Below are 26,900 nucleotides of genomic sequence, written 5' to 3'. Positions count from 1 at the left end.
ACTGACTGTTCTACGTGCACCACCGAGGCCATGGATCAGCTTCTTACCGTCTTCTGTCCATGGTCTGTCATCTGTCAACGTGGTTTAGACGTGGAGTTCATTGCTGGGTTAAGTACTTCTATTCTATTCACATAATATGCTTACTACATATATCTATTCTATTCACATATATGCTTACCACTTGTATCTATTGCTATGTCCGCCTATCACAATCACGCAAACTGTCTAACGCCTGTCCCGTCTCCCTGTGAGTGGCTGTCTCGGAGTGATGACCGGAGTGTTGGACGTCCCGTGATGATGCCCGGGAGGATGCGACCCTCTCTGTGCTGCCCCTTTGCCTCAAATAGATCCGCTATCAGCTCTATCTTTAATCTTTCAAAATGTTCAGTTGCTATCGCATGCACTTATCTGTGTCTCACCACACATGAGTGCATGCTTACCAACTGCTTGCCTGTTTTACTGCAACACTACTATCACCGACATCTAAGGCTGCGGTTACACTAGGGCCATTTTCGTTTAGTTTCATTCGCTTTTCAGAACGCTGCGCATTGGCAGGCAAGTAAGAGTTAAGTTAGACGTCGTTTTGTCTCGTCTACTATATACATGTAGTACAATGCCAAAGCAGTAGGCGGCAATGTAGTTCATACATGAAGGCCATTTTCAACCAATCAGAAAGGTTGAATGAGACACTCCACATCCTGCTCAAAATCTAAAAAGCCACCATCTTTATACCTCGCATGAGCCATTTAGCCATATTTTTCAGCAAGAAATAAACAAAAACGGATACATTCACTGTGTTATGCCTCATTTGTTGATGATTCGTTGATAAAACAAAACTAACATCAACCCAATTGACCACCAAGAGCGGAGTTTAGTCTCACAAAAATATCGCCGATTTTGTTAGCTTACATGCTAACGTGATTGGTATATGCCATTATAACAGCTAACGTTAATGCTAGCAGAATGAATGGATGTAAACTTTATTTAACAGATTGCAGAATGGGTACAATACGGCTCAATACAAACAATTGTTAAGGGAATGCAGACTGTTGTAGCTTGGACTGGGCTCCTTATAACAATAACTTGACAACACGTTGGTAGCCGCAGCTACTTGGTACAGCTCTGCTGTAAACACTGGAAATAACTGTGCGGGTCTCTACTGCGCATGGGCATTGGGCAGAACGGCTCCGTATCCGGCTCGCGCAGATTACATGGCACCATTGTCGGCGACCATTTCAGTGTTCCCCTCCTGCCAAAACGGTGTTTCTTTAATCGCCAAAAATGCCGTAGGACGTATTTTCCCCGCCATGCTCATTCTGCCAAAGACGCTGTACCACGTCTTTGATATCAATATTTCAAAAATCTGTGATCAAAATCATATTTCTCCCCCGGAGACCTGAGATCTACTGTTGAGCCCCTCTCAACTCTCCAACGGTTCAAGAGCGCCATCTGGTGGCCGATCAGCGGATCGCCCAAACAGGAAGTGATGCGCCGGAAGTGGTGCTCACCCATATTTCGTCCGGGCACTCGCTATCGTTAGGGGACTCCATCTTGATACACTGGACATCGATCGGTTGCAAATAACTCGATAAACAACATGATTTGGACGTATATACTATTATACAACCTGGAAATGGATCGCATATTTCTACATTCCATAATAGGAACATTTCTGTTCCACGCGCATCGCCCAACGCTATGAGGAAGCTACGGTAAGATTCAACGTTATTTTTTAACGTGTTCGATACTAACTGCTCTAATGATCATATCACCCACACTAGATGAATCATATAACGTTGGCCACGGAATTATAAACGACCCCCCCCCCATCCGGTCAACATCAAATGATCAGTAGTAACTTCTAGAAGCACGTCCATTTGAAATGTTTTATCTCACGCAGATTCCTATCAAACTGTATTTCATCATCAATATAATGCATTTGGGGCTATAAATCACATTCTGGAGAAAGCTGCAGAAAACGATAAAAACATACTAGACATATTTAGACCGTATTTTAGTATGAATATGTGAATGAAAAAGTATAACGTTGCTACAACTTGAACAATAGATATAGGACGTTGAATGGGCCATAGTAATGTCAATTTAGCAATACAATTTAAAAAGTTATAGCCCTGCAAAGAAGGGGAACTTCTCCATATTAAATAGGGCTGGCGGAGGATGGTAAATTATGAATTTAAGCCTGGCGATCAAAGTGTTAACTTGGACATGCAAACGTAATCATTCAGCAACAAAAACAAAAACCCCAGTGTAACCATGGCCTAAGAAGGGAGATCCCCCCCTTGAATGGCCCTTCTAAGTTTTCTCTCCTCCACATTGCCTGTGGTGCATTTTTTCCTTACCTTCGCGTGGGGTATGTCTGGGAGTGTTATTTTGCATTCATTTTAAATTCTTTGGACTTTATGGTGTTTTGTTCTTGACTTATGGTGATGTTTCTTCTTGACTTGTTTAAAGAAGACGTGTCCGGCCCATGGGGACATTAACGTGTGTTGTCGGGCCTTACAAATAAATTTGATTTATGTACTATGCTACTTGTCTAATATGTAGGCAAGTACCCATGTCCCTGTCTTTCTGAGTGTATATATCGATATAGACATTCCAGTGACCTTCTACCTCATACTGGACATGAGCACCACCGGTCCAATGGATCAGCTTCATACAGCATTCTGTCCGACCTGCAGCGCCGAACCATACCTGCTCTGCCTCGACATATTCTGAGTGGTTCTCCTGCCCCCTGGGGAAAATGGCCCTGAGCCATCGTCTTGTATCTCATCCGGTATACCAGCGCTTGCAATAGTTCTTAGTTCTATTTACTACTTAATTTCACAATTTTCTTCTTTTCTATTGTCGCCATGTATGCATATAATGCTTATTACATGTATTACATGTCTCGGGTGATGTCCACGATTGCAGTGACTGTTCTACCCCAAAATTGGTTATGTGTACCATTGAGGTCATGGATCCGCTGCATACCGTATTCTGCCCGACCTACAACGTCTAAACCATGCCTGTTCTAGTTCATTGCTGGGTTAAGTACTTCTATTCTATTCACATATATGCTTACTACATGTATCTATTCTATTCACATATATGCTTACTACATGTATCTATTGCTATGTCCGCCCACCACAAACACACACACTGTCTAACGCCTGTCCCCGTCTCCCTGTCTCTCTGTGAGTGGATGTCTCATGGTGATGGCCAAGGTGATGGATGCCCCGTGGTGATGGCCAAGATGATGTGATCCTCTCTACGTCGCCCCCCATACTTCAAATGGATCCGAACGGAATACATACTCAAGTGCAAACGGAATATGACTTGTTTCCGTATGCTTTCTCTTTTGCTGTTGTTGTTCTTAGCTCTATTTTATTTAAATCTTTCAAAATTTGTATTATGTACCCCAGTTGCTATTGCATGTACATATTTGTGTTTTATTACACCTACATGTACATACATACCAACAATTTTGACTGTTTTATTCTCCACCCATTGATCATCCATAGCAACACTACTATCACCGACATCCAAGAATGGGGGATCCTACAGCTGCAGATGAAGTAGGATTAATTATCAACTTTATATCACCTCCATATGTCTTAAACAAATTAAACTGTGTTAAGTTAAGTTGCACCTTTATAGACCTGTTCGCTGTATACAAACATACCGTGTTTGAGCCAATCATCAATACCAACTGAGTCACGTGACTAATTTGCCCCCTACCTGCGCGAGCTGCTGCGCTAACAAAGTATGACGGGGCTCTATGCAGAAATCATGGCACTCCCCTGACTAAAAGTTGTTTCAAACGAAAACGGCTGGATGTCATTTTGCCAAATCAGCATGGCTGTGAGTGTGAGTCTTTCACCTTTTACATATAATTGAAGGTCACTATGTGACGGCACAATGGCTAGGCTCTGCCCATATTTGGGCTTCCGCTTCCAGGCGCACCTGCAGCTATTTGGCCATCAAGACCAGCTAGCCAATCACGATGGGATGCGTGTGTTGAGGAAAGTGAGCAAATAGGGGACAAGGGCTCAGGCACTCCTCACATCAGGAACGAGGAGACAGACATGCACTCCTCACATCAGGGACGAGGAGACAGACACACACTCCTCACATCAGGGACGAGGAGACAGACATGCACTCCTCACATCAGGGACGAGGAGACAGACATGCACTCCTCACATCAGGGACGAGGAGACAGACATGCACTCCTCACATCAGGGACGAGGAGACAGACATGCACTCCTCACATCAGGAACGAGGAGACAGACATGCACTCCTCACATCAGGGACGAGGAGACAGACACACACTCCTCACATCAGGGACGAGGAGACAGACATGCACTCCTCACATCAGGGACGAGGAGACAGACACACACTCCTCACATCAGGGACGAGGAGACAGACATGCACTCCTCACATCAGAGACGAGGAGACAGACACACACTCCTCACATCAGGGACGAGGAGACATACATGCACTCCTCACATCAGAGACGAGGAGACAGACACACACTCCTCACATCAGGGACGAGGAGACATACATGCACTCCTCACATCAGGGACGAGGAGACAGACACACACTCCTCACATCAGGGACGAGGAGACAGACACACACTCCTCACATCAGGGACGAGGAGACAGACATGCACTCCTCACATCAGGAACGAGGAGACAGACATGCACTCCTCACATCAGGGACGAGGAGACAGACACACACTCCTCACATCAGGGACGAGGAGACAGACACGCACTCCTCACATCAGGGACAAGGAGACAGACCGGGCGGTAAGTGGAGAAGCCGCCCGGCAGACAGTTAGTTAGAGGAAGGAGAACAGTAGATTTTTTTGTTTTTGTTTGATTTAAAAACTATTCTTTTGGGAAACACAACTTGACTGTCTGTTGTTTTATTTTGCAACCCCTACACCTGGAATTGCCACAATATGCACGTACTCTACCTGTGTGTGTGTGTGTGTGTGTGTGTGTGAAAGAGGAAAAAAGACAGATATGAAGGGAGAGTATATTCATTCCATTTTACCTGTTTCTCTCTCACTCCCCTGTTTGTGTGTGTGTGTGTGTGTGTGTGTGTGTGTGTGTGTGTGTGTGTGTGTGTGTGTGTGTGTGTGTGTGTGTGTGTGTATGGTGCATTTATATAGCGCTTTTATCCAAAGCACTTTACAAATTGTTCCTCACATTTTACCCATTCACTCACACATTCACACACAGACGACAGAGGCAACCATGCAAGGTGCCAAACTGCTCATCGGGAGCAGTTAGGGGTTAAGTGTCTTGCTCAAGGACACTTCAGCGAGCTGACTGAGAGGAGCTGGAACCTCTGGATTACCAGGCGACTGCTCTACCTCCCGAACCACTGTCACCCTTGACCCGTGTGTGTGTGCTCTTGTCACAAAGATTTGTTTTCATCGTTGGGACACTGGTAAAGGAGCTATTTTATGGTTAGGGTTAGGTTGGATTAGGGTGAAGCATGTTATCGTTAGAGTAAGGAGTTAGGTGCTGTGCACACACACAAACACACAAACAGTCACACACACAGCCTTGTTTTCATGCGCTGTGGGATCTAATCTTCTTCGCTATCAAGGTGAATATAGCGAAACTCATAATACCAGATGATAGCACCAGATGATAGTAATCACAACAACATTCAGCTTCTGCAGTGCGAGGCTCGTTCACTCTGTCCCTGCGGCTTGTGATGTGATCCACAGCAAACCTCTATTTTACCACCGAATAGCGCCGTGACACAGGGTCACCTCGAAAGCCCACAACGCTGCTCTCATTCAGCGTTTGAGGACCTTCAATCTTAACGCACAACACATACCAGCACAACGCTGCTCTCACTCAGCGTTTGAGGACCTTCAATCTTAACACACAACACATACCAGCACAACGCTGCTCTCACTCAGCGTTTGAGGACCTTCAATCTTAACGCACAACACATACCAGCACAACGCTGCTCTCACTCAGCGTTTGAGGTCCTTCAATCTTAACCCACAACACATACCAGCACAACGCTGCTCTCATTCAGCGTTTGAGGTCCTTCAATCTTAACCCACAACACATACCAGCACAACGCTGCTCTCACTCAGCGTTTGAGGTCCTTCAATCTTAACCCACAACACATACCAGCACAACGCTGCTCTCACTCAGCGTTTGAGGTCCTTCAATCTTAACCCACAACACATACCAGCACAACGCTGCTCTCACTCAGCGTTTGAGGTCCTTCAATCTTAACCCACAACACATACCAGCACAACACTGCTCTCACTCAGCCTTTGAGCTCCTTCAATTCAGAATGAAAAACACTGAGCCACCTTTTTTCTTTAGCTCCAGTAGTTACAGTAAGCAATTTCGTCCATATAGACACACTATCCAGTTCGGGAATACAATGATGAAAGTGGGCGAGGTGAATTAGGTGAATGAAAGAGAGATAGTTGGAACATAACTTGTCCTTGACACTTGGTGACTTGACCGCGACTTGGGGGGGGAATTCCATCTTCCCCGCTCTCAAAAATGTGTCGTCAGAGCACAAGCAGGCGGATTCCATTTTAAAAGTAACCTTCCGAACCCCGCAGACACAACAATATGTTCTACGGAACACATTTTCGCATCTGCGGGGTTCATAGTTAGACAAGTTTCTATGCGGTTTCTATTACCGAGTGGATCAGCGAGCTGCGGAACCGGTAGAAGTGTCCGTGAGGCACGTCCTGAGGCACCGTGAGACGTGATCAGAAGGAAAAGAGAGAAATAATAAAATGAAGAAGAAGAAAATAATTACAGCAACCATAACACAGACAGACCTTAATCTGAGAAGAAGAAGGCAGAGAACCGCTAAACATAATTGCATTCTCACAATTACATTGCAATCACATCCTCTATAGTCGCGTTGTTTGGGTGGCTGGATTCTTTGACTGTAGATGGATGGGTTAGTGCACAGTGTTCTATTTATATCTGTGGTTTGGTATTTGAACGACGTGGTGTCTAGCCGTGTCTTCCTCCGGCACAGCGGGAGTTCCCGAGGAGTCGAGGTGACGCTTTATCATGTAAATCACCTCGCGTTCTGACAATGTTTACTCCTCCAAAGGGCATCAGGTAAACATGCTGATATATTCAACCAGAAGGGTGTGTACCGCGGGGGGTGATTTATGGGAGATATCGGGATGACACAGCTTGCCGATTCGTCCGCCTGCCTCTCCGTTGTGCGTTGTGGGGGTTCTTAAAGGTAGGACCTGTAATGTCGTCAAACAGAGACCACTAGGGGAGAAAGAGCCCCTCTTGGCATTGGGATTTGTTTAAATTAGTGTCTGATGTGTGGGTCACAACTAGTGAACTACATCATACTACTTGTGGCAATTCCAGGTGAAGGGGTTGCAGAATAAAACAACAGACAGATGAGTTGTGGTTCCCAAAATAATAGTTTTCTTTTATTTTCAAATCAAACTAAACAATCCACTGTTCTCTCTCTGACTGACTTTAACTTAGACTCCCATCATGATTGGCTAGCTGGTCTTCATGACCTACTACTGTAGCTGCAGGTGCGCCTGGAAGTGGAAGCCCACATATGGGCAGAGCCTAGCCATTTATTGTTTATTGTTTAAGTAATTAATTCCAAGGAGGCCTGTAGCGTTGACGTGAAGGAATCACTATGAGAACACAGTCTGTCAAGTTATAATAACATTTTAAATTAGTCAATCAATCATGAGATTTGATCGTGGGCTGAGAGCATATTTAAGTGTGCTCCTCAGCACTCTTAGATCTGCTCTCAAATAAGATCTCAGGAAAATTTGAAGACTCCCACTCCCAGCCCTAATATGTCTTAAATAGGCCGAAATCTGGCTAAGACGAAATATTTTGTCGTAACTTCGTTCGAGAATGAGACCCAGTGTTCCTGAAAAATGTAACCATTGTCCCGTCACGTAACACACTTCAATCACCAAGCCCAGTGGTGGCTTGGGGTTTCCACATACTATATACTACATGTGGGGCGACAGTGGCTCAGTGGCTCTGGTCTGGTAATCAGAAGGTTACCGGTTCAATTCCAATTGTGTCAAAGTGTCCTTTAGCGAGACGTTTAACCCCCTAACTGCACCTTGCATCGTCGCCTCTGCCGTCGGTGTGTGAATGTGTGAGTGAATGGGTGAATGTGAGGCATACGTTGAAAAGCGCTTTGGATAAAAGCTGTTATAAAAATGCAGTCCATTTACCGTTTACCATTATGTGTGGGTTGGATTTCAGTAGGAATAGTTATACTTATGGCAACCCACCACAGTATCATACAGACCCACCATATTATCAGAATGACCAATCACAGCATCAGACAGGCCATCATATCATACTGACCGATCACAGTGTCAGACATACCCACCATAGTATCAGGCAGGCCTATCATCCAACATATTTCTCAAACCAAAGGAATCATTTCGCTGCTACCCAACTCCTCATCCTCTGCTAGCATCCCACAAGGATTTGTTCCCACAGTACTGTAAAGCTTCAATGATTAGCGTGGTGAGCATGGCTAACACGCATTGGTTTTGAAGAAGACAATGCACACAGGTGCCAATTAATCCCGTCTGTCCACGGGTCATGGCAGTCAGAGGGTGCGTCTGTTTTAATTCCCAGCCTCTCCCCGAAGCAGAGCGTGTTAGCGAAAGCTGTGATTGTATGGAGGAAAGACCCGGGTGGAGAACACACTCAGGCGGAAGTCGCAAACCCTTCAATTACGCGTGTAGACGTCGCGTGGGTCTTTCCAAGGTTGCGTCTGCGTTCGTCAGATGCGGGCCAAGTGGAGCTGCGTTTGACAAACAAGCTTAATTTACCGTCCCCGAAGTAAGATTAATTGGAGGTGTTGAAGTATGAAGCAGCAAATGACAACATGTCTTTGGAATAATGACAAACAGTGGGTGGGCGGGATAGAGAGAGAGAGAAAGAGAGAGAGAGAGAGAGAGAGAGAGAGAGAGAGAGAGAGAGAGAGAGAGAGAGAGAGAGAGAGAGAGAGAGAGAGAGAGAGAGAGAGAGAGAGAGAGATAGAGAGAGAGAGAGAGAGAGAGAGAGAGAGAGAGAGAGAGAGAGAGAGAGAGAGAGAGAGAGAGAGAGAGAGAGGATGTATATAATATGTATGTATGTGCAAGAGAAGAGATTGTGTGTATGGTTTGTGGGGGCGGGGGGTGAGAGTGAGAGGATCAGAGAGAGAGATAAAGGTAACTTTGTTTGCTTAATGTATGACAATGTGTCATCACAGATCATGCCATCATGCTGCTTGCGCTAACCCCCCCTCGCGAGGAGGGGGACAGGCTTGAGGAGTAACGTTAGTCAGTATTCAAAGTGACACTACACTCTCAGACCACTTGTAGACTCAATCAGCTGAGTAGCCTGGCAGAGAGGCTGGCAGATATGCTGACAGATAGGCTGCCAGAGAGGCTGGCAGAGAGGCTGGCAGATATGCTGGCATAGAGGCTGGCAGAGAGCTTGACAGAGATGCTGGCAGATAGGCTGGCAGAGAGCTTGACAGAGATGCTGGCAGATAGGCTGGCAGAGAGGCTGGCAGAGAGCTTGACAGAGATGCTGGCAGATAGGCTGGCAGAGAGGCTGGCAGAGAGCTTGACAGAGAGGCTGGCGATGAGGACAAACAATGTTGGATCATCAAAAAAGAGACATCTCCCTTGCTACTAATTTATATATTTTATACCCAGTTTAATCACCTGCACATTGTATATTACTGTACTATTGCACTGTACTGCTACATTTGCACTCTGGTTGGATGCCAAACTTATGTTTGGTTGTACTGTATTTGTGCTGTATGATGGCAATGCATTTTAATCTAATCTAACCCAGTACCATGTGTTCTTTTTACGCAGCCTGTAGACTAATATGTAGGTTGCCCATAATAATTTGATGTTCTCTACAATAAAGTTGAATCTAATCTAATCAATATATGTATATGTCATATTTGTGTGATGTTCTGAAAACAAAATCAGCTTTATAGAGCAGAAACAGTCTAACCATGATGCTTATATACGTATGTCTTCTGTATAGAAATACTCACGTCTCTCCTACTAATTCAAATTGGCCCATGTTCAATATTTCGTTTTATAAAGTCTATTATCAAACAAAATAATTATAAATAACCTAACGGAACGTAGACCAATCTCAGTCACTCTTATTGTCTGGGACCAAATTCGGTCACGCCCCATTTTGAGCGACATCCAGGCTTTTTTTACCGTCAGCGTTTGGGAATTTCATGTCGACGGGTAGATGAAGTGAAATTATACTTATTTTAGAATATATATATCAAATTTCATGAGTATTCATCTATATTTAGTCATCTAAAGACTATTAGATATGAACCTATGTACCAGTAAAAAGTGGGAATCTCTAGAATGTGTTTTGGGCGACGGTGTTTACGGAAGTGTGGGTAGCCTCTCAAGTTGACGATACACAACACTTTCTGTTGTCAGTAGATGGCAGCATTGGTTTAAAATTAAAAGGTGAAAATGTTATGACTACAACATGAATACAATTTCCAAGACCTTTAGCACAGGTCACTGGTCAGCACCAGATTAGGAAAACGCGATCTGAACAGCGTTAAACTATTAATGGGACCTGAGTACAGTGATCGAGAATGGTCACCCAATTATCTTAACAAAAGTGCATCATTATCATTATGTTTGTTGTCTAAACGAGAACATAATGGTACAATTTAAGATTTGAATGTTATCCGCATATAAAGGACAAATAAAACATTGATAATTTGTAAGAAACCTCAATGAAAACGGCGCAGGGTAAGTTATATTCGCTATTGTTATGAAAATGTGATAGAATCCTATAAAAATGTAGACGCATTTGGTCACCGTGACGCTACATATGCAATCCTGGGCTATTTTGCATGAATGATGAATGAGTGGTGGTACCGTTGAGCGGTTTCCCCGCGTCTGATCGTTAAACAGACACAGCCGCCCGTCTGCCGTCAAACGATACCTATAGTCGTTAATTTGATTCTTGAATTGGAGCGGTGGAAATAACTTTATAAATGGTGTGTGTCTGGAAAACTGCCTGCGAGTAACCAGTAACTGCGTTTGTATTTGTCACACCATGACAACTCGTGAACAGATAAATTATATCTATGAATCATATTCCTGGAACTGGCATGTCAGTGAAGGTGTGCTCACAGTGGAGGAACAGGGAGAGATGGGGAGGCATTGCTGCGTCGATGGAGCACATACTATTTTTATTTTAAAATGTCTGGATAATAATGGCCATATTGGAGTATAAAATATATATATATATATATATATATATATATATATATATATCGTCACATGTAGATATGTCAGTATGTGAACATGGATGATAAACATGTAGTGTCACCTGTAGATATGTCAGTATGTGAACATGAATGATAAACATGTATCGTCACATGTAGATATGTCAGTATGTGAACATGGATGATAAACATGTAGTGTCACCTGTAGATATGTCAGTATGTGAACATGAATGATAAACATGTAGTGTCACCTGTAGATATGTCAGTATGCAGTTATTTAATTGTATCATACCTTAATGTACCCTACCACACTTCACTTTATACAAGCCTCCTACTCACAGGTCTGAGGAGGTAAGCCAGGCTGGTCCCCTGGATGACCACCAGGGGGAGCTGTGTAATGGACAGGGAGTGGTAGAGGGTCTCCACCGACGCCATGGTCTGGTCCAGCCGGCCACCCAGACCACCCAGCGTCACTATGGTGTCCACCTGGTAGAGAGAGAGAGGGATATAGAGAGAGAGATATAGAGATATGTGTGGTTAGGTTTGTCAGCATTTTACTAGGTGCCGAAAGAAAGACAGAAATAAAGAAAGAAAGAAAGAAAGAAAGAAAGAAAGAAAGAAAGAAAGAAAGAAAGAAAGACAGACAGACAGACAGACAGACAGACAGACAGACAGACAGACAGACAGACAGACAGACAGACAGACAGACAGACAGAGACAGACAGACAGACAGACAGACAGACAGACAGACAGACAGACAGACAGACAGACAGACAGAACAGACAGACAGACAGACAGACAGACAGACAGACAGACAGACAGACAGACAGACAGACAGACAGACAGACAGAAGACAGACAGACAGACAGACAGACAGACAGACAGACAGACAGACAGACAGACAGACAGACAGACAGACAGACAGACAGACAGACAGACAGACAGACAGACAGACAGACAGACAGACAGACAGACAGACAGACAGACAGACAGACAGACAGACAGACAGACAGACAGACAGACAGACAGACAGACAGACAGACAGACAGACAGACAGACAGACAGACAGACAGACAGACAGACAGACAGACAGACAGACAGACAGACAGACAGACAGACAGACAGACAGACAGACAGACAGACAGACAGACAGACAGACAGACAGACAGACAGACAGACAGACAGACAGACAGACAGACAGACAGACAGACAGACAGACAGACAGACAGACAGACAGACAGACAGACAGACAGACAGACAGACAGACAGACAGACAGACAGACAGACAGACAGACAGACAGAAGAAAGAAAGAAAGAAAGAAAGAAAGAAAGAAAGAAAGAAAGAAAGAAAGAAAAGAAAGAAAGAAAGAAAGAAAGAAAGAAAAAGAAAGAAAGAAAGAAAGAAAGAAAGAAGAAAGAAAGAAAGAAAGAGGGATATGGACGACAGATGAAGATAGAACGAGACAGAGAACAGAGGTTGGATGGCATCAAAATTAAGCGACACAGTACCTTTGGGAAAATGACATCGCACCTATTAAGTTGTAAGGCAAGCATACAGACTGTTTGTAATCATGCTGTGCTCAGGCTAATCATCAATACGGCTGAAACAAATGACCGGAGTCATTCCTGATGCTGCTGTTCCATCAAATATAATGGGGCTCTGTGGAGAAAGTGTCACCCTCTGCTGACAAACACACATGCCCTGTATACTTTATATAACCGGGCTCAATGGAGAAACCATTGCCCTCCACTAGTTGAAAAAAATAATGGGACTCTATGGAAAAACCATTGCAAAACATAATGGGGAGACCATCACACTCCCCCTGACAGAAAGCAATTAAAATAATTGTCCGAATGTCAATTGCCATACCAGCGCGGTTGTAAGGACACTTTCACCTGTTAATCAGTCGGCTTGTACATGCATGTGTTGCGCCTATTGTGCACCACGTGGAAGTCTTCTGTGACTGGGTGACAAGAGGTACACAATGGATGTCCAGGGCAATGAGTCACACACCGCCACCAGGCTTTTGCTTCCTGTCTGAGGGCTAAAATAGAACATTTAATGAATGAGGCATGCCTCCCTCACTCTCTTACAGTCAGGAAACACATGTACTAGGCATTCCTAGCACATCAAATGGCCATACGGGACCTATGAGATTATTACTGAGGTCTATGCAAACCTCATAACTCCCCCCTCACCCCCAAGTTTAAAGGTCCTTGATGCGCTTTAAGTGTCATCCCCAGAGGGCCCATTAAAAAACATTTAAAACCCATTCTGTGAATGTGTAAAAGGCACTGACTGGAACATTAGAGAGAGAGAGATATACTGTAGAGAAAAGAAAGAAAAAAGAAACATAAAGAAAGATAGAGAGATATATTGTTATGTCGTCTCTCCATCTCTCCAGTCGTCTTCCCCGTCATTCATGGACAGCAAATTATGTAACCTGTTCATTCATGAAGTACAACAGGGTCATTCATTATCAACGAGCATGCGTTATACGAGAGCGCTCGCTAAGCCACACTCACTCACAACTCATAATACAACTGGAGGATGTATCAATAATGCAGACCGCGTTCCAGACACAATGATGTTCAGTACATAACGATGTTCAGTACATAACGATGTTCAGTACATATCGATGTTCAGTACACTACACAACGATGTTCAGTACACAATGATGTCAGTGTTTGCCCTAGGATTTTTTTTCAGGGGGGTGGTAGGCTCCCCAAAGCGACTAGTGTTGTCACGGATACGTGGTGTCAACAGTGTCGTCATAGACGCACACAGTAAGGCGGTTGTTAGTATCGGTGCATTTCTCTACACTGAGCTGAAATTAAACGATTGCACATAAATTAGGTAAATAAATATTAAATATTAATAACAATATTTATTTACAACACATAAATTAACTTATTTACAATTATACATACAGTAGTGACAACACACCATACAGTAGTGACAACACACATATGAACTATTTACAATACAGGGAGGCACATACATCACTCATAACTATTTAAAACCAGTGTCAGAGCGAGTTCACTCAAGTTGTTCGGAAATTCTGAGGGCTCAGAGTGCACACTGGACACGCTCTGACCAAAGAGTCAGTTTATCAGAGTGGAGCAGATTTTCAGAGTGAATTTATTATTTTAACTAGGGCCCTATGAAATCCGTTTTAAATTTTTCGGATTTCTCTGATGTTATATTGTTTCCCTTGGATTCAACCAAAAAAAACAATACAAAATTATGTTTTTAACTAACTTTTTTTTTCTGCAAACAATGCCAGTGTAGTTCAATGTTCAGTGCCAGCAATGCCAGTGTAGTTCAATGTTCAGTGCCAGTTCAGTTATGAGGTTATTTTTTTTTTAAATTCAGTTCAGTTCAATGCAGTTCAACTGCCAGTACAGTGCAATAACTAAATAATAATTAAATTGTTAAATAATACAAAATAATCATTTGTTTAAAATAAATCAAAAAAAAACTGTAAAATGTAATTTATTTCAAAGATATGTCCTTTAAAGGTTCATGCTTCTCTCCATCTCTGGCTGACATCACCATTGTGATACATGATGGTTAGGCCTTTGTGTTTTCCTCAGTGATGGATTCTCTTTTGTCGGTCAGTAGCGTTTTCTACTTGCTGAAGCTTCTCTCTGTAATGTATAATTATTTTTTAAGTTTAAATATCAACATTATCTGGCCATCCTCAGTAAATACTATCACACTTTCCAAAGACCAGAGTTGGGACGGGCACGCGCGCACACACACACACATTGCTTATATGAAGTATGACCTATCCAGTTCATATATCAACTTATATCAACTATCCAGTTTGTTTTTATAGTGTAACATTTGGTTACTTGAAGGAGAGAGAGAGACTGGTTACGCGCGACACTCGTAAGTCAGTCTCGGAATTGTCTCGGAATAGATTTGGTAGCTTTTTTCTGCGTCTCCGTAGACCGTACCACGCCAGTTTTAAAGTCTTAGTGAAGATTGATTTATATGAAAACCGATTTATGTATAATTTTGCTAGTTTGCCAACGTTACTGTAATTAAAGCAAACTTTAATAATAATAATAAAAAAAAATATATATATATATTTTTTTTTTTTATTGTAATTTTTTCAGGGGGTCAGGGGGTCTTGTTGGCGGTACACAGCGATGTTCAGTACACAACAATGTTCAGTACACAACGATGATCAGTACACAACGATGTTCAGTACACAACAATGTTCAGTACACAACGATGTTCAGTACACAACAATGTTCAGTACACAACGATGATCAGTACACAACGATGTTCAGTACACAACAATGTTCAGTACACAACGATGTTCAGTACACAACAATGTTCAGTACACAACGATAGTACACAACAATGTTCAGTACACAACAATATTCAGTACACAACGATGTTCAGTACACAACAATAGTACACAACAATGTTCAGTACACAACAATGTTCAGTACACAACAGTGTTCAGTGCACAACAACGTTCAGTACACAACAATGTTCAGTACACAACAACGTTCAGTACACAACACCGTTCAGTACACAACAACGTTCAGTACACAACAATGTTCAGTACACAACAACGTTCAGTACACAACACCGTTCAGTACACAACACCGTTCAGTACACAACAACGTGCAGTACACAACACCGTTCAGTACACAACAACGTTCAGTACACAACAATGTTCAGTACACAACAGTGTTCAGTACACAACAACATTCAGTACACAACAATGTTCAGTACCGTTGGCCTTTTTACCCACTGTGTTAAACGGTTAAAGACGTATGGGTTGCGGATACCATTTATATCTGTGTTATCTTCACACCCTCCTCTTTCATTCCTGACCCAAGGACAAGACACAGGGCATTCATCTCATCAATATTTCAGTGAGTTTGAGAGGTGCTCCCGATACGCTCCACAGGTGTCAGTGTGGAGAGCGAGACCGCAGCAAACAGCTACTGTACGTTTATATTAGACGTGCGCTCCTCCGTGTTTCATCCTGTACGACACAATTATTAATTAATTATTAAATTTGTTAAATAGTTCAGCTTTTTGTTCAATAATTATTTGAAATAGGAAATCTCCCCTTGAGATAACATACGACACACAGGCTTTTCATTTTGTTCACTTTTAATTAATGTTACTTCTTCCGTCTTCCTTCAGGATAGGACTTCTGAGGCGGCTAGTTGGTGCAGTGGGCAAGGCGCTCACCACCAATGCAGGATACGCTGGGTTCGAGCCCAGCTATCCGCATTGCTATCAGCTTGGCTGGTCATTCATACTAATACAATTGGCAGTATTAGGGGGTGGGAAGCTGATGGGTGGGGATCGGACATTGTGGACAGCGACTCCTACAGGTCAGTTGGTGCGCCTGCACAGCAGAATCAGGAAGCGACGGGGGCGGTGTGCCCTCCAAACGCAGACCCCCGACGCTGAGAGATTGCGCTGTGCAGGTGAAAAGATGCGACGGCTGCTTCCTCGAGTACCGGAGGGGATGTAAGGCTTAGTCCACATTGCAGCCGGCTTGTGGGAGGCATGGCCTAACAGCGTTCGAGACAGGGGAGGGTAGAATTGGATGATACGAAATTGGGATGGGAGAAAAATAGAAAAATGGGAGAAAAAGTAGATACAAAAAAAAAGGATAGGACTTCCGACATTGTTGAGATAATATACGACACACAGGCTCCGGTATTGTCTTTGTAACAAGGAATGTTGGCATAAACAGTCAAATGGTTACAATTAGGTCACTCTCTAATTTTGAAATATCAAAACAAAATGATATGCTGGCCACAGCGATAAATAAACTGTTTTGCACTTTACGGAACAATCGTTGATTGATTCTGCCAGTAAAAAAAGAGCCCTGAGATGTTAGATTTAGTTGATTTATAATCCATGTTAATTAACCTGTCTTCCTTCAGGATAAGACTTCAACATTGTGTTGTTGAATGTAATCTCCACTTGAGATAATATATATCACACAGGCTCCGGTATTCTCTTTGCAACAAAGGTTTATTGGCATACACAGCAAAATGGTTACAATTAGGTTGCTCTCTATTTTTGAAATATCAAAACAAGATGATATGCTGGCCAGCTTGTTAAATACTATAATAATAAAATAAAATATAGGCCTACTACTCACATTGCAACTTTGTAATCGAAAATACGATGTAGAAAATGTAAAGTCTGAGTCATAATAATAGCAATTGTGTACGTGTGTGTGTGTGTGTGTGTGTGTGTGTGTGTGTGTGTGTGTGTGTGTGTGTGTGTGTGTGTGTGTGTGTCAGCATATTCATCGTCACTCAGAAACTGTGTTAAATTACAGCACATGAAACTGCCTGTTCTGATATTTCCCTTTAATCATGCGAGAGCCAAACCACCTATTACCGTCCAATATCTTCCAGGGTAATAGATGTCGCCTCCACCCCTCACTGCACCTTGTCACCGAGGCTGAAACTAACTTGTAAAAACACTGATTACTGTCTCCGTACCTCCTGCTGGGGGGGGGTTAGACAAAACTCGCTAAACACACTTTCGCTGAGCCTCCTCACAGTTCTGGGTGAATAAGATAGAAAAAGAGAGATACATAGAGCGAGAGAGAAATAGAGAGCAATATAGAGAGAGATTGAGAGGCATATAGATAGATAGAGAGATATAGGAAATAAATGGAGAGAGGGAGGAGAGAGAATGAGCTGAATGAGAGGAATAAGGAGATAGAGAATGGGGATGGGGAAAGAGGGCAAAATAATGAAAGAAATAAAGGAGCGGGAAGGAGGGAGAGAGAGATTATAAAAGCGAAAGAAACATATTATAAAAGTGAAATTCTTTAAGGCGAGACACTGCAGGTGAATAGGCAAATATACTTTTTTTGTTGATTTTGAGATTTTGTTATATTTTGCTTCCTAAACATGTCTTCTATGAAACTAATGACAATAAAACGTCAATAACACACATTTAGTTGTTTATTTTACTTCATTTTGCCTTATTGCATCCATAAATGTGCACATATTTAATGGGGAAGTGCCTCATTTGCATATAGAAACATAAATTTCAGAAAACTTGCAATATATTTTTTCTTAGTTTATATGTACATAACAAACTGGGAAAGTTTCATAGTGATATCTATTTAAATATGTTTAGCCTATTAGGGGGTACTACACTGTACTACACTGTTTGTAGCCTGTGTGTAGTTATGTTCAGTTCAATAACATCATTATTATTATTATTCAGTTATCAGGCATGTGTTTAGGTTGTCTATTACTAATGGTTTGATTAGATATTGTGTTTGTAAATATCTGTTTCAAAAAAAAAAGTATGGCATTTTACAATACAGAACTTTGAAGGCGTTTTCCCAAAAATGAGTTTTAAGAGTTTTTCCTCATACTCTGAGCCAGAAATCTCCACTTCAGTAGCACTCACATACACCAAAACTTCCAGTTCTATTCATATCTATGTTCTGAAGGTATTTACAGAAGTGTTTGTTGATATCGCATTCATACCCAGATTTATATCACATTTTATTCCTAAAAACATGGCGAAATATGGAATTTTACCATAAAAATGGACTGAATGGAGTATTTTCTGATTTATGGAGTGATAAAAAGAGATATCCAAAATCCCCTCTGTAATAACCTTTGGCTCTAATATGTCAACCAAATGAAACTATAATTTTGAAAATGGCTTTATCCAATGTTCAGATTTCTGTCCTGGAATTATATGCAAATTAGTGCATATTTAAGTAGATAATGCCTCATTTGCATATTTAAACATACAATTTCAGAAAACTTGTAATACAAAAAAGTCTTGTCTTAATATAAGTAATCAACTGGGGAATTTTCATTGTGATATCTATTAGTTAATTTTTTTACCCTATTCACCTGTAGTGTCTCCCCTTAAGTCAATCTCTCTCTGCCGTGACTTCAGCTTTACTTGCACCACATAATCAGCAGCAGCAGCTCTGCATTAACCCACAGCTGCTCCAGTGGAGCTCCTAGTGGTCAACAGTGTCAGACTGTGGTTGTACTGGGCAGCTCCTAGTGGTCAACAGTGTCAGACTGTGGTTGTACTGGGCAGCTCCTAGTGGTCAACATTGTCAGACTGGGGTTGTACTGGGCAGCTCCTAGTGGTCAACAGTGTCAGACTGGGGTTGTACTGGGCAGCTCCTAGTGGTCAACAGTGTCAGACTGTGGTTGTACTGGGCAGCTCCTAGTGGTCAACAGTGTCAGACTGTGGTTGTACTGGGCAGCTCCTGGTGGTCAACAGTGTCAGACTGTGGTTGTACTGGGCAGCTCCTAGTGGTCAACAGTGTCAGACTGTGGTTGTACTGGGCAGCTCCTAGTGGTCAACAGTGTCAGACTGTGGTTGTACTGGGCAGCTCCTAGTGGTCAACAGTGTCAGACTGTGGTTGTTCTAGGCAGCTCCTAGTGGTCAACGGTGTCAGACTGTGGTTGTTCTAGGCAGCTCCTAGTGGTCAACAGTGTCTGAAAAAGAGCATTCGTGATCAGAGAACCTACCCTGGGTAAATAATGATAGATACAAAATGTTAGCACAATCTGGGGGTTCAACTGCACTTGTTGCTATTCCACTGTCCCATGGGCTGTCTTAGCTTGCTAGGCGGTACGTTAAACGGGCAGTATTCACGGCCCAGAAGGCACAGCTAATAATAATAATAATAATGGATTCAATTTGTACCGCACTCTACATTCGTGAGAATCTCAGAGTGCTACAGGAGATATAGACAAAAGTTAAATGAATAAAACAATTTAAAATGAATAAAAACAATTAAAAAGACTAACAACCAGTGAAATGGAGTAAAAGTAAAAGTAAGAGAGTAAAATGAAATAAAAATAATAGTAAAATGAATAGAAGTACATCTATCTATCTAGGTCGTCCTCGGACGGGCCCTCCATCGGTGCTTCCAGTCATCCCGATCCTCCATGCATCTGGCTAGCTCGCCGGTGCTTTCTGTTCCCACATCTCTCCTGAGTACGTCCACGTAGGTTAACGTGGGACGTCCTCATGATCGATGCCCGTGTGTTGGTTCCCACAGCACAAGTTTGCTGGTTGGCATCTCATGGTGTCTCTGGCAGTGACCTGCCAACCTCATTCTCCTGACTGCCACTTTATCGCTCACCTTTAGCATCCCCCCATACAAGTTTGCATTAGTGACATGCTCATCCCTGTTGATGTTGAGCACCACACGCATCATTCTGGTGTAGCACCCATCCAAGGACTTCTGCAGGGTGGGCTTCAAGGTCTAGCATTCACTGCCATACAAAAGGACAGACTCAACTGTTGCATGAAAGAAGTTGAGCTTGATTTGACGGGGAAGGTTGGATTTCCACACACTGGTCATGCCGTTCAGAGCCCTCCACGCAAGTGCCTTCCTCACTTTAAGGTCTTGCTCGGACGAGTTGACCCACGAACCCAGGTACTTGAAATCACTGACTTCCTTTAGAGCAGAGCCTCCTGTTGTCCTTAGAGGTGGATGATCCGGGAGGATGTTATACATTATGACCTCGGTTTTCTTGGCATTTAGCCTAAGGCCAACCTTGGCGCACTCCGTCTCCACTCTGCACAGGAGTTCCTGTGCCTGCTCCACCTGGTCAGAGAGCAGGCTGATGTCGTCCGCATAGTCAAGGTCTGTTAGGACTATGGCGGGGTGTCGTCTCGATCTCCTTGGGGTTATTGTGAGACCAAGTTCCTGCTCCCGTCCATTGATGGCCTTCCTGAGCGCATAGTCGAGGACTATGACGAAAAGGAAGGGGGCAAGGGTGTCCCCTTGCATCACTCCAGCCAGGATGTCAAATTCTTCACTGTTGCCGTCTGGGGTTACCACCTTGGCCCTTGTACCCATGTGCATGGTCCCTATGGCCCGGAGTAGATTGGGAGGGACTCTGTAGGCCTTGAGTATCCTCATCATCACGGCTCTGTGTATCGAGTCAAAAGCCTTTTTGAAGTCGATAAAGCACAGTACCGCTGTCAGGTTGTTCTTCTTAACCTCCTCGATGATTCTTCTCAAGGCCAAGATCTGGGCCACAGTGGTCCTCTTCTCTCGGAAACCATTTTGGTTCTCCCTGAGGTGGGGGTCGATGGCTTTCCTTATCCGGTTTAGTATCATGCGATTGTACATCTTTGCAATGACACATGTCAGACTTATGCCACGGTAGTTGTCTGGCTTCGAGAGATCTCCGGACTTAGGCACTGGGATGATGTTAGAGAGAGACCACATATCAGGCTGGTTGTTTTTCATCAGGGCATGGTTGCAGAACTCCAGGATGATGTTGTCAAGGTCACAGTTCTTATAGACCTCTGGGGGAATGCCGTCCGGCCCAGAACTTTTCCCCTGCTTCAGTGTGGATTTCACTTTGGTAAACTCCCTGGCTGTGAAGGGACCATCGTCAATAGTGAGATTCGTGAGGACGGCAGGTATCGTCTCCTCATCTTCATCCACTGTCGAGTGTGTTCCCAGTAGATTTCGGAAGTGAGTGAACCAGGAGGTCACCCTCTCCTCTGGGCTGTTGCCTTCTACCTGTCCCTGCTTCGACCTTTTCCTCCCACTCATCTCATTGATGACCCTCCATGCCTCCCCATACTGCTGTTCACCATGCGCTGCCTCCACTCTCTGCACCTTCTCCATCAACTCCTCCCCCCTTATCTTGTCGTAGGTATCGAACAAAAGCTGTTTGGCCTTTTTCAGTACCTTGCGATTCTCTGCAGTCTGCTCATGCCCGTAGCCTCGTCGTGCCTCCTCCACGCCCTCACGTGCCACCATGACTTCTGGGTGTTTGGACCTCCGGGAGACCCCATTCCTCTCCACCACTGGAACACACATCCTGGCCGCCTCTTCATTCGCAGCAACGAACCGCCTGTATTTGGTATTAGGCTCCTCCCCCTCACCTAGCAGCTGAAAGCGATTCCTCACTTCCACTGCGTACCTAGTTTGAAGGCCAGGGTTGACTGAGAATGCCTTCCAGTCATACCGCGTCTTCAGGCTTGGTTTGGGGACCCTGAGGCTCAGTCGCACCCTCATGGAGACCACTCGATGATCAGAGCCCACAGAGTTGAACGTGCTGTAAGGTTCAGCATTCAGGATGGAGTTCTGAATGCTGAGTACAAATAAAAGTAAAAGAAAATTCAGGCAAAAGCCTTGTTAAAAAGAAATGTTTTTAGGCCCCTTTTAAAAACCTCGACGGATTGTGGTGCTCTCAGGTGGATGGGGAGAGCATTCCAAAGTCTGGGTGCGGCAGAGCAGAAGGCGCGATCGCCCATGGTGTGCAGCTTAGTCCTGGGGGCTTTGAGGAGGTAGGCTGTGCCGGAGCGGAGGGAACGTGAGGAGGACTGGGGAGTGAGGAGTTCCTTGAGATAGGCATGGGCACCACTGTGTACGCACTGGTGAGTGAGGAGGGACACCTTGTACTCAATTCTGTGTTCCACGGGGAGCCAGTGAAGGGATCTGAGGGTGGGGGTGATGTGATCATATTTGCGCACCCTCATCAGGATCCTAGCAGTGACATTCTGGATGGTTTGCAGTTTTTTAATGATTTTACTAGGGATCCCGATGAGGAGTGCATTGCAATAGTCCAGCCTGGAGGAAACAAAAGCGTGGACGAGTTTCTCGGAATCTGCCAGGGTGAGTGAGGGGCGGAGTTTAGTGATGTTTCGGAGGTGAAAGAAAGAGGTCTTGCAGAGGTGTTTGATGTGTGTTTGATATGTGAGGTGGGGGTCCATTTTCACGCCCAAGTTGGTGACAAGGGTGGAGAGGGGAATGTCCTGACCGGAGAAGGAGATGGTGGTGATGGTGGTTCACCGGACCTGGTGTGGGGTACCGATCAGCATGGCTTGTGTTTTGGAACTGTTGACCAGGAGAAACCTGTGGTTCATCCACGCCTTAGTCTCCTCCAGGCAAGCGGTCAGTGTGGGGGGTGATGAAGGTGATGATGGTGTGATCCGGATATATAACTGGGTGTCGTCAGCGTAGCAGTGGAACGACACACCGTGCCGGCCGATGATGCGGCCGAGGGGGAGCATGTACAGGGTGAACAGCAGGGGGCCGAGGACGGATCCCTGGGGGACACCGCAGGTGACAGGGTGGGCCTCTGGGTCGAGGGTGGGTTTCTTCAGGAGGGGGGTGATGATGGAAGTTTTGAGGGCAGGCGGAACGTGGCCAGCCTGCAAGCAGAGGTTGATGGTGCTGGTCATGAGGGGACCAATAGTGCGAATGTTGGCTTTCACCAGGGCTGTGGACCTTGGATGTGAAGAATGACATGAATTCATTACATCGCTTCTCAGTGGTCTCTCTGTGTGCCTGGGTTTGGGGTTTGATGAGGTGGTTTATGGTGGAAAAAAGCTGTTTAGAATTGCCGGGGCTATTGTTGATGATGTTGGAGTAGAACCGTGACAGATCGTCCTTCAGGGCTTTGGAGTAGGCCTTTTGGTGCTCTCTGTAGACCTCTCTGTGCACGGTGAGTCCCAACGCAGTGAGGCGTCGCTCAAGGACACGGCCAGCCACCTTCATCTCCCTCAGCTCGCTGGTGTACCAGGGGGCAGAGCGTGAGAAGGTGACCATCTTGGATTTCACGGGGGCGTGAACATCCAGGAGGGCACTCAGGGCTTTGTTGTAATAGCCTACTGAGTCACTGGCTGATGAGAGGGCAGGAGGGGCAAGATGTTGAAGATCCAAGGCCAGAGCATCCAGCTAATTTATTAATGAAAGCTAAGTGATTGCTCGTGTTCCTGACGTAACCATGACCTGACGGCGAGGAGCACATGTTGTGTTTCCAGAGCATGTGAATAACATTGTAGGCAACAGAATCCGAAGTCTCTGCAAAACCTGAACACAAAAAGGGCAAACGCTGAACACACTCAGGTCTGATACCGTGAACTTGACGTCTGTGTCACTCGTAGTCGTGGTTCCACTGAGCTGGGAGAATTCCTGCCCTGAGATGTTAGATTTAGTTGACTTGTTATAATTCATGTTACATATCGTGTCTTCCTTCAGGATAGGACAGGGGTCAGCACCCTTTACTATCAAAATAGCCACTTTCCTCCCTCCCACAAAATAAAATGCTCAGGGAGCCGCACAACATATTTACGCTTAACACAGTGTAGAACGTTTTATATATCCCCAAGTGTTACGAAGGATCAGATTAAACCGAATATATATATTTATTTGTTGATATATATTGAATAGTATTTGTATATCGTTTGATATCCCTTGTATATTCCTTGTACATATACACGGAATATCCCTTTAGCCTACTATAGCCCATAATAGTTCATTCTCTTATTGGACAAAGGACCAGGCGCCAGGGGACCAGCCCCTGGCGTCAAGTTCAAAGGTACCGACGAGACATGTCCGTACTAGCCCCGGCTCCGCTCAGGGATACGGCTACCGAAATGAGAGTGGCACTATTTGTTCACCGTGCATATAAATATGGCGCAAGTAAATGTAGAAGTCCCTTACCCTTCTTCCCAACTTAGTAACATAACGTGAAGCCTCACCCACGATACGACGTGCGGTGAAGTATGGCCTGTTTGGCCTTAGAATAGCATTGAGACCTCGTGCGAATTAATAACTGAATTGTCAGAGTTTGGCACTGTACCGTCGAGTGAGACGTATTTCTATCAAGTAATAATAGTCTATCGTGTATGGTGCATCGTGCGGTTAGAGTTCTAAAGTGACCAGCATCTCCAACGCTTCCTCGTGTTATCTAGAGTCTTATCCAGGTTGGGCCGACCACATGGCGCTTTCATCCGAGGAGATCTAGGCGAGGACCGAGGGACCTGTACACTGGATTACCTACCCGACGACTGCTGAGCCCTATGCGGCTGGAATATATATTTGCTTTGGTACTGTGATTTGTGGAGCGGATAATCGCCGACGCCTGTGAGTGTTGGATTTACCCCCGAGAGGAGTCAAGTTGAGTCGGCGCTCAGAGAGACTGAGGTCGCCTAGCTTCTTCTTCATTGTGGAGCTACAGCCTACAAGAGAACCAAGGTGTATTCATCTGCGGATCAAGAGTCTATTGCACTGTCTTCTGTACTTGAAGTCTCCATAGATATCGTTGACCAGACGGTCTACTACCGACGGCTCTCCTACCCCCCCTACCGGCTTACAACCGGGAGGACCCCCTCCAGAATATCCCGCTATATCATTAGGTGTACCATAGATATAATTCCCTAAGAGCCAGGTTGTATACTTGCTTCCTGCATAACCAGAGATTGGACATTCAGTGTTGATTTGCCTACGAGTACTCATTTGCCTTACAAGTGCATTCAAATGATAAATGTAAGATAAATATTCTATGTACCTTTTGCTCCATTAAATATTTGATTATTACCTTTGACTGGAACCGATTTCATTGTGGAAAGTGTTCATCATATTTAGATATCGTGTACTGTATGGCCAGTAGTTAAAGTACATAAAGCGGTAGTGGTTTAATGATACCATACTTATCAATACAGTCAGGGAATTGTACCCCTCAGTTACAATTGGTCCTTCGAGCCGGAGGGTAATTAGTGTAATATTAATATAGTGGTATTAATATTGAAATGGCCTATGATGAACACTCCACGAAACGGTCCTCCTAAAGTAGAACGCCCGCAGCGTAGACGGCAGCCACCTCAGTACTTAGAGGATTACGCTGCCAGTATACTGCCCTGTCAAGGCTAACCGCAGTAACTCGAAAAAAGTCAAAATTGAGTTATGAGTGAAATTGACCTTGTCAATAAATGTTTTATCTTGTGACCAAGTTTCAGATGTTAATGTCGCTCAGTTTTGGAGATATGGGGTTTTAAAAACTGCAGTAACTACGAAATCACACTCAAAACCCAGGCAGACCGCAGTAACTTCCAAACAGTGAAAAATGGCTTTAAAGTGTTTTGACTTGCCATCCAAAATGTGTTATAGGTAGATAGATGATAGTACCCAGATTGAACATGTATTAATGAAGTAATCTTTAGGCATACAAAAATATGACGTAAATATTTTAATTAACCCCAAAAAAGCAGATACTGCACTCTGCTGCATGATTTCCTTAAATAATTATACAGGTAATGTACAGGCAAAGTGCAGTAACTTCAAATACAATGTTGTTTTCCCTCCAGCTTTCATAACTTAACCTAGCCATTTTGAAAATGAAATTTTACACCTGAATATATTGGAATGATGATGATCCAAATAAAATGGCTAGGTTAAGTTATGAAAGCTGGAGGGAAAACAACATTGTATTTGAAGTTACTGCACTTTGTCTATACATTACCTGTATAATTATTTAAGGAAATCGTGCAGCAGAGTGCAGTATCTGCTTTTTTGGGGTTAATTAAAATAATTACGTCATATTTTTGTATGCTTAAAGATTACTTCATTAATACATGTTAAATCTGGGTACTATCATCTATCTACCTATAACACATTTTGGATGGCAAGTCAAAAAACTTTAAAGCCATTTTTCTCAGTTTCACTGTTTGGAAGTTACTGCGGTCTGCCTTGACAGGGCAGTATACTACCTAGCCTTCTACAAACGGTAAACGCGGTAAAAGTAGAAAGTAAAATTATGTCCGACCCTATCAACCAGGATACCCCGACCACAGAGGC

General features: G+C 43.9%; 1 protein-coding gene across 3 annotated transcripts in view; it reads right to left on the bottom strand.

Moving 5' to 3' along the window:
- Positions 1-26,900, bottom strand: part of tpk1 (thiamin pyrophosphokinase 1) — a 318,684-nt gene that overhangs the window by 81,865 nt on the left and 209,919 nt on the right. For all 3 annotated transcript variants that reach the window (XM_084325680.1, XM_084325682.1, XM_084325681.1), the window contains one exon: positions 11,632-11,778. In XM_084325680.1, the coding sequence (XP_084181806.1) occupies positions 11,632-11,778 (147 nt within the window). The remainder of the gene's footprint in view (positions 1-11,631; positions 11,779-26,900) is intronic.

Source organism: Notolepis coatsorum (genome assembly GCF_963971535.1).
Source record: "Notolepis coatsorum genome assembly, chromosome: 12".
Lineage (NCBI taxonomy): Eukaryota > Metazoa > Chordata > Actinopteri > Aulopiformes > Paralepididae > Notolepis > Notolepis coatsorum.
The sequence above is the reverse complement of the archived record's forward strand: the minus strand, read 5'-3'. Positions and strand labels throughout refer to the sequence as shown.